Raw genomic sequence first — 9,454 nt, 5'->3', positions numbered from 1 at the left:
TGCTGAACTATTTCCCCTCAGGTAGTCATTCAACAAACAGTCTGTGCCAGAGCTAGAGATTCAAGTGTGAGCCAGGCAGACCCCATCCCTGCCCTCAGGAGCTATATAGAGAAGTGGGGGTGGGCCGAGCAGTAGACACTCAGTGATCGAGGGCTGACCAGGAGACCGAAGACCAGAGAAGGGGACCCCTGGGTGATGTGCAAAGGTTCCTGGAGAAAGTGACGTTTATGTATGGAAGGTCTAGTGAGACCCGAATGATTCCTTCCTGCATTCAACAAAATACTCACGGCTCCGAGCAGATCAGGGGGCATGAGCGTCCATGCTGCGGGGAGACAGACAGCAAGCGGACAACTCAACTGCAGCATAATTTCGCATGGGGAACGACTGTGGGGAGAGTCCAGCAGGGCACGAAGTGGGAGGGGCGCTCTGGCTCGGGGACTGTCTTCGCGAAGGCGGACCAGGCAGGCCACTCCAAGGGAAGCCGAGTTTGGCAGAGAACAGAAAGAAGGAAGAAAGCGGTCCAGGCAGAGGGGACAGCAAGGACAAGCACGCCGGGGCCAGAGCAGCAAGACGGGCCACGTGACTATGACAGAGCGAAGGAGGCCAGCAGCTCGGAGAGGAAGACAGGACCTGTGTCCCAGAGGCCCATGTCCCCGTGTGGGGGTCATTCTAGGTGTAAGGAGAAGCCGAAGAGGGTTTTGACCAGGTGAAAGGGCAAAGGGGAGGGGAGGCGTGATCTGAGATTAACTGTAGGAGGACAGCTGTGGGGAGGACACAAGAAAACCAGCATGGCGGGGACTGCCGTCGAGAGGTGATGGGAGGTGCTGAAGAGTAAGAATTCACCAGACTAAGAGCCGGCCTTGCATCCTCCCAGTAAATCTGCGACTACGAACACCCCACTCGCCCAGGTCAGTGCAGACTTCCACACGCGGCTGGATGGGCGCGTCTGTCACCTGCTTCTGTACAACAGAGAACTCCGAAACCTGAGGACTTAGAGAGATCAATGGAATTAGGAAATCATTTGGCAACCGACACGGTGTTAATAGTTTCGGGCAAGAATCATCGGTAGATGATTGCGGGCAAACTCACAGTTACCTCACCTCAGACTATTTCCCTACGAGATTCTTAATGATTTCAAAAGGGAAAATAGTAACTTTCAGTGGAGAAATCTGGTAGACCCCGCCTTAACCGAGCGGGCACACTGAACATCGCCAGGAATGGGGCAGATCGAATCACGTGCCTCTGACCTCTTTCATGTCCCTGCCAAAACCCAAAATGAGGGACACGCCACCAAAATAACTGGCTAGGTCACCACCATGTCAAGGTCACGAAAGACGAGAAAAGACGGAGAAGCTGTCCCAGATTCAAGGAGACTGACGAGACGTGACGGGGTCGCCACGCGTGGTTGACAGCTGGGTCTGAGACCAGGAAAAGGACATGAGAGGGACGATTGGTAAAGATCTCAGTAAGGCGGGTAGATAAAATCAAAGTCCTATCATCAGTATTAATTTGTTGATTTTGCTTATTGCAGTAGAATTATGTAAAAGAATGTCCTTGTTTTGGGGAAATACACACTAAAGCACTGAGAGGCAAAAAAAAAAAAGTGGCTAACACAACATTTAGTTATCTCTGCAGTTCTGTGAGTGGGCCACACATTTCTCTACTGGTCTGGTCGGGCCTGGTTCGCGCGGCTACATTCGCCGTAGGGGCGTCTGGACAGGAAGGCCGTGCGCACATGGGCATTTGGTGCCGAGTTGGCAGGGCCCTTGGGTCTCCTCCACACGGCCCCTTGTCCTCAAGTCTGGACCAGATTCTGTACAAAGTGGTCTCAGGGCCACGTTCCAAGAGAATGAAAACAAAGCTGCGAGGCGTCCTGAGCGAGCACCATGGCGCCCTTCTCCCCACGTCCTGTGAGACGGAGCAGGTCCAAGGCCGGCCCAGAGTCACAGGTGGGGGAAGGGACTCCCCCCTCCACGGGAACAGGGGTGAAAAGCGTGGCTGTATTTAATCTCCCACAATATGCCCCATCCAGGTACTTGGGAGCAAAGGCACCCTTCTTCAGGCCTCTGTCTGTCGGCCAGGCCTCCTCATGCAGAGCCGGTGTCAGAATTTTCATGTAAAAGGACCCTGGGGAACAGTCCCATTGGAAGAGGGTTGGTTACTGGACTCGTTTCCAAACTGATTACAAAACAAAATTTTCTTTGATTGAGATATAGGTACATGCAGACAAATTCGCCTTTTTTGGCATCCAGTTCTGTGCGTGCTGAGAAATGTGTGCACTTGTGTTCACATCACACGGGCACGCCCTTCCGGTCAGTCCTGCCCCATTCCCAGCCCTCACCCCCCAATACACACACCCACCCCACTCCCACTGCCCCTCCCCCACTCCCCCCGCAACCACCGATCTGTGTTCTGTCCCTGTAGCTTCAGCTTTTCCAGAATGTCATATAAATGGAATCCTACAGCATGAGGCATTTTGATTTTGGCATCCTTCACTTAGAATAAAGCTTTTGAGTGTCTGCCACGTTGTGGCGAGTGTCTGTAGTTTGTGTCTTTTCATTGCTGATGTGCCAGCGTTCATCATCCATTCGCCCACTGAAGGACAGACAGTTAAGTTGTTTCCAGTTTTTGACAGCTATGAATAGAGCTGCTATCAACAGCCATACACAGGTTTTTTGTGTGAATATAAGTGTTCATTTCTGTAAAGAAAATACCTTCGAGTACATAGTAAGTGTATGCTTAACTTTATAAGAAAGCGTCAAACTGCATCTCATTGTGGTTTGAATTTGCATTTTCCTAATGAATGCTGATGGTATCTTTTCATGTGCTAATTTGCCATTCATGTATTTTCTTTGGTGAAATGTCTGCTCAAAATTTTTTGTACGACTTTCAGTGGGTTCTTTGTTTTCTCGTTATTAAGTTTTGAGAGTCCTTTACGTATTCCAGATACGAAGTTTTTGTCAGATACGTGTTTTGCACATTTTTTTCTCCCAATTTGTAGCCTGTCTTTTTATTTTCCTCGCAGTGTCTCTCATGGAGCAGAATTTTAAAAGGCAGTCCAATTTATCAATATGTTCTTTCACAGATGATGATTTTGATGTTGCCTTTAAGAAATCTTTGCCTAACCTAAGGTCAAAAAGATTTTCTCGTGTGTTTTTTTCTTCTAGAAGTTTTATAGTTTTGAGTTGGAATTATAGGTCTCTGATCCATTTTGAGGTGACTTTTTTTTTGGTTTTTTTTCGGTATAAAATGTGAGATATGAGTTGAGGTTCATTTTTCTGCATATGAATGTTCAGTTGTTCTAGTTTTTGAAAACGATGCAGAGCAAATTCACGGGAATTGTGTGTGTGGGGGGGTGGTGTGGGGGTGTGTGTAGTTGGAGGGCAGGAGTGGTCCTAGAAATGACCAATGAGCAGGCTACAGAGCCCCATACTCCCACCTGGGCACCAAGCCTGGGACTTCTAGCCTCCCACGGGCAGTGGGCCACCAGGCAGGCCCCGTCAAAGAGACAAGCCTTTTGTGGACCTTGCCAGGCCTCACTCAAGTGGTTACTGTTTAACACCTTGGGTGAAAATGAGCTTTTCTTATAACCACTGAGAATTTGACTGTTGCTCTAAGCAGGTCGGGTCAGCAGGACCTTTACCGTCAGGGACGTCCCGATGGCCTCTCAGAGCCCCTGCTATTGACAGGAACCTGGTGAGGTTCCCGAAACACCTTTCTGCAGGGCGGAAGAGCATGGCCCAGGAGCATCTTCAGGGGCTGGCAACGGGAGGGCAGGATTTGTTCGAGGCCCCCACATGAGCAGGGAATGTCACGGCCTGCCGGTAGGAGCCCCACTCTCTCCCCTCTCCTTTCTCTGTGGTGGGAGAGCCCACGGGGCTCTGCCTGGTCATGTTTCCCCGCCCCCCACATTCTACTGTGTGGACCAAGCTTTGTCCCACAGCTTGCTTTCGGACGGCAGCTTTCGGATGGCAGAAAACTGGCACCAGCCTGAGTGTCCAAGGACCGATGAAATGAATTCTGGGCTCATTTTCCTAGTGGAATGTTTGTGCGGCTACTTAAGGGGTAAGGCAAAGGTACATGGTGTGCTGGAGAGGCTTTGGGAGAGCCTGTTGGTTATAGGACCCCATGTACTCACACGATGGAGGCATTTTTGTAAATCCCAGATGTTTACGTAAGCACGTGGGTATTTTGTCGTTTACCTTAACCCGTTCAGAGCCAGTTCCTTCCTTCCGTGCCTGCCCTGAACCCCTGCAGCTGTAGTTCAGGGTTTTCATCTTCTTCGGAAGTCCTGCCCTCTCTGCCCACTGGACATTTGTTCAGGTTCACAGCCAAGGAGCCAGGAGCTGGAGGAGGAATGGCTGAGGGGCTGCAGAAAACGAGGAGGCAGGACCAGAAAGAGAAGCAGTGTCCCCCACCCCTGCCCCCTGCAGCAGGCTGCCTGCCGCTGGCCAGGGGTTGGGCAGTGGGGAGGGCGTCCATAGCTCCAGTCACACTCTTGGCTTCTTACTGTCACCAAGGGCACTTGTCTGCAGATGGCTCCTTGGGAACCAATGGATTTAAAATTAATATTAGTCAATTCCAGGAAAATGAAATTTTAGACCAAAAGCCACTGTATAAAACAGATACACGTGGACGTGCTCCCTAGAAGGAGGTGGTAACCTGAGCTCTGCCTATTGGGGACCCCCTTGTCTCCCCACACCTGCACCACCTCCTTGTGGGGCAGCATCGGGGCTGCAAAAGCCCAAAGCAAGTGTGCGGAGGTGGGCAGCTGGTCGGATGGATTCAGGGGTGATGTTCAAAGTATTTATTTAACAACTCAGTGGTCCTGGCTCTGATTAACCCTGGTTGCTGCAACAGAAGGGGGCGTGGGGATTTCTGGCCACGGGCTGGGGCAGCAGAAGCAGTGAGGAGGGGGCACAAGGAGTTTGGGACAGGGCCAATTTACTGCCCAGAATGGAAGCATTTAAAGATTTTTTTAACTGACATGGTTGCATGTCACTCATGGATGGATGGACAAAGAGACAGATAGAAAGATAAAAGGATGGATGGATGGATGGATGGATGGATGGATGGATGGATGGATGGATGGATGGATGGATGCATGGATGGATGTGTGGATGGGTGGATCATGGATGGACGGACGGACGGATGGATGGACGGACGGACGGGTGGATGGATGGACGCGTGGATGGATGGACGCGTGGATGGATGGAGGGATGAAGGGATGGAGGGACGGATGGACGGACGGATGGATGGACGGATGGACGGATGCATGGGTGGACGGATGCATGGATGGATGGATGGATGGGTGGATGGATGAGAGGAGTGACAGGTGCATGTGCGGAAAGGTGGAAGAGTGTGAGGCAGCAGGATGGAGAATGGTGGAAAGCTGGGAGGATGGATGGACAGTGGAAAGGCTGAAGGGAGAAGGGGGGATGGATGGAAGGACGTTTGCACAGAGGTTGGTGGGTTACGAGGACAGCCACTGGTGACGGCCTGCTCTTCGCTCCGGACCCCTGAGAGGAGTGACAGGTGCATGTGCGGAAAGGTGGAAGAGTGTGAGGCAGCAGGATGGAGAATGGTGGAAAGCTGGGAGGATGGATGGACAGTGGAAAGGCTGAAGGGAGAAGGGAGGATGGATGGAAGGACGTTTGCACAGAGGTTGGTGGGTTACGAGGACGGCCACTGGTGACGGCCTGCTCTTCGCTCCGGACGCCTGGTGATGCATGCAGGGAGCTTCCTGGTGCCCTACATCATCATGCTCTTCGTGGAGGGAATGCCGCTCCTGCACCTGGAACTGGCGGTCGGACAGCGCATGCGCCAGGGCAGCATCGGCGCCTGGAGGACCATCAGCCCCTACCTGGGCGGTGTCGGTACGTGGGCGCTCTCCAGTCTTCCCTCACCCGGAGACCCCCATACTGTACTCGGGGTGCGGTTAGGACCAAAGAGCAAGCGCGAGGCCCAGAAGAAAGCCCTTGAATGGAGTGGGCAGATGGCCCAGGAAGGGGCTGCCACAGACTTTGGGCTGAGAGGGGCTGGTTTCCTGCCCCGAGGGCAGCAGCGAGGGAGGGAGGAGGCTCACCCCGGGGATCCTGAGACCACACTGCTCTTCTGTGAAAGGGAAACAGCTGCCTCCGATGGAGCCGTGACTCTGCGTCCTAGCTAACCACCGTTCTGGGAACTGCCTCCTACTAACTATTAATAATGACACCTTTACGTGAGCATCTACTATGTGCCAGGTGCAGCCCCACAATATCTGTGCATGTGCTCATTTACTCTTCTTCACACCACTGAGAGGTTGTGGGGCTGGCATTAATGTCATCAGTGCATGGAAGCCAGGCACACGCGGACAGCAAGGGGGACACTGGCTGACTCACGGTCCTGGCCACCTCCGGGAGATGGTTAACCTGCCTTCGCAACCCTCACATTCCCGGGCAGCCGCCTCTGCCAGCAGGGGCAACAGGCCACACTCTCTTTTGCTCACCCCTCCCGCCCCCAGACAGAAAGGCAGAGTGATGTTTCAGGAGCAAGGAAGGTGTAAACTCGTATATGACTTAATCTCAGATGCAGACAAAGTGTGTCCAGTGGCCTCACAAATCATCTTAAATGGCTATTAATTTTTAACACGGAGGTATGTGGTCTTACCGTCTGCCAGAGTAAGCAATCACAGAGGGCTTCTCCGAGGCAGCATTTGCTGCGAGATCCCAGATGTTAGTGGCAGTCAGGGGGTGGGGAGGTGGCAGTGAATGTTTAACAACCAGCTCTCGAGGCAGGCGCGGGTGGGGGAAGGCCCGGTTCGTAGCATTTGCGATACGGTGGTGTAAAAACTCCCACCGCGGTCAATTTCAAACTACTAACAAGGCGTCCCAGAGCGTGGGGTTGGGCAGAGGTGCCCACGATGGCGGGGGGCGGTGTGAGCTGGCTCCAGAGCACCTGGTTCCGTGCAGGCCTAACCAGGTCACAGGGCAGAGATTCGCCCAAGTGACCTAACTTCAGGTGAGCCAAGGACAGAGCAACCGTAATGTCTGGCAGTGACAAGTGCTTCTCACTAGGTTTAAATCCCAGTTCGGCCACGTCCCGGCCAGAGGTCTTGGGCAAGGCCTGTGCCTCAGCTCTTCCCTCTGGGCAGGGGGTGTGACAACACCCACTTCGCAACATCGCTGTGAGGACCTAAGGCTTATAGAGTACTCAGCACGGCAGCTGGCACTTAGATCTCACGAAAAATGCCATCCTGTCCCAGAACACGGGGAGAGACCTGAGGGGAGAGACTAACCCTTCGCAGGGGCCTGGTGGTCACTTACCCTCCTCACAAGCCTGCCGAAGGAGGCTTTGCTGTCCTGGGGCGGCCACATGGCAGGGCTGTCCCAGGGCTCACTGGATGCGGCCGCCTCCGCCTGGCCCGGGTGGGTGGGGGAGGCCGTGCTCAGAACCCTCTGCCCCGCACAGGCATCGCCAGCGTGGTGGTCTCCTTCTTCCTGTCCATGTACTACAATGTCATCAACGCCTGGGCCTTCTGGTACCTCTTCCATTCTTTCCAGGTGAGCTGGCCGTCCAGAGCAGGGCCTGGTGGGGGATGCGGGGGAGGGGGGTGGACAGAGCAGGGCCCCGTGGGAGACAGGCCGGGTGGGGGCGGGGCAGAGCGGTGCCTCTTGGGGGACAGGTGTGTGGGGGTGCGCTGAGGGCTACAGACTTGGGGGGAGCCAGGAAGCGGTGTGAAGGGCTGCAGGGAGGCCGAGCACCCCAAACCAAGCAGAGGGCTTCTGAACCTGGGATCCGTGGACCCTGCGATGGTGAGCCAGATTGTGCGCATGCGTGTGTGCACGCGCGTGTGCACACGTTTCCGGGGAGCTGGTCCACGGCTCTCATCAGCTCCTCTCTGAAGGATGTGACCTCAAAAATAGTGAGAACCACTGCACGCTGGGCCAGGGGGAGATCCGTGGAGACGGCCGGTGGGGCGGGACTCCACCAACCCAGCAAGACAGTGCCCGCCCCCCTCCTCCTTTCCTATCTCCTCCCTCCCGCCCCCCACCCCCATCACTGGTCCTTCCAGGTTTCTGGCTCCAGGCCGAGCCCCTCCCTTTCCCTGCAGACCAAAAGGTCTTCTGGGAGGACCGTTGTCACCCCTGTAACACAATAGGGGCTATTCTCAAAACTAAACATTTTAAACATGCATAGCATAGCTGAGGCTCGTTGTAGAAAATGTGGAAGGGGCTGAAAACGGTAGCAGAGCGAAAGAACCCTAGTTGCTCACTGGGAGGTAGTCTTCGTTTCCCAGCTGAGAGGAATGTCCCCTCCACTGCTCATGTCCGTTTCTCCTCCTGGATGCCTGCCTCCCACCCTCCGGGACCCCACTGCCCGCTGACCGCCTCCACCTTCCATCTCAGCCTCTTCCCAGATGCGAAGAGAGGGGAGGAGGCAAGAGCTAACTGGGCGGATGTCTCACTGTATGCCACTGAGCCAGGCCTTCATGGGACAGACCCTGTCCCCAAGGTCCTAAAGCAAGGCAAAACTGGCCATGGACTGTGGACTCACCCCAACCAGTCTGGCGCACTTGGGCACAGCCTTGAATCTTGGGGGCTCGGGTGAATGACCTCGATAATCAGGCCTTGGCATCTGCACTCAGAAGGTGCTCCACACCCCGCTTTGGCCACCTGCTCAGCCTGCCCGGGGTTGCCCCACTGGAAAACGCCCTGTGTACATGTCCTGCAGGAAGGACTCTGTCCCGAGCTTCGCTGCAGCCCCTCTCTCTGGCTCAGCCTGGAGTTCCACGAAGACCAGGCACGACCCTGCATCTCTCCGCCTTCTGAGTAGAAACGGGGCAGCTCCCCTTCCTTTCCCGCCTTGCGACCAGTTCCCCGCTCTGTGCAGGACTGGCGTGTCCAGTCGGGCAGAGTGTGCTCTGCACAGCCGCACATCTAGGAGGGTTGCCACGCACTCCGCAGGCGTTATAGATCTGTATACTTATTAGGACAATTTCCCAAAGGTGAGAGCCACGAGTCCTGTTCTAACAAAATCGGAATAATTCGGCCATCTTCCAAAGGTGAAAACAAAGTGTCTCAAGAGAGGAGTCGCCTCTTTCTAACCCTCAGAAGTGTAAGGGCCAGTGGTTTCCTAAAAATCACGGGACTATTCATCGATCCCATTTTTCCCAGGTCGGTGGACTTCCCCCTTAGTCCCTCTGCTTTGGAACCCACCTCTACGGTCCCATAATAATGGCAGGAACAGCAGATATTCACTTACGCTGGCTCCGTTGCTCCAGGCCAGGCATAGTGACAAGTACTTTAGAAGAATTCACTCATGTCATCATCACAGCCCTGTGACTCCGAGTGCTGTGTACCCGAGGCAGATGGGAGCTGAGTGGCAGCCCAGCCAGCCGAAGAGCTGTGTTCTAGTCCACCCCACTGTCAGGCGGGGCTCTCCAGCCTCACATCCGGCCTTTCCCAGGGGGGAG

At 54.4% G+C, this 9,454-nt stretch overlaps 1 protein-coding gene across 1 annotated transcript in view; it reads left to right on the top strand.

Moving 5' to 3' along the window:
- The window catches only part of SLC6A20 (solute carrier family 6 member 20), a 28,683-nt gene that overhangs the window by 2,463 nt on the left and 16,766 nt on the right, over positions 1-9,454 (top strand). The window contains exons 2-4 of the mRNA XM_006914904.2: positions 1,801-1,949; positions 5,736-5,876; positions 7,450-7,541. Of these exons, the coding sequence (XP_006914966.2) occupies positions 1,801-1,949; positions 5,736-5,876; positions 7,450-7,541 (382 nt within the window). The remainder of the gene's footprint in view (positions 1-1,800; positions 1,950-5,735; positions 5,877-7,449; positions 7,542-9,454) is intronic.

Source organism: Pteropus alecto, unplaced genomic scaffold, assembly GCF_000325575.1.
Source record: "Pteropus alecto unplaced genomic scaffold, ASM32557v1 scaffold156, whole genome shotgun sequence".
Taxonomy (NCBI): domain Eukaryota; kingdom Metazoa; phylum Chordata; class Mammalia; order Chiroptera; family Pteropodidae; genus Pteropus; species Pteropus alecto.
The sequence above is the reverse complement of the archived record's forward strand: the minus strand, read 5'-3'. Positions and strand labels throughout refer to the sequence as shown.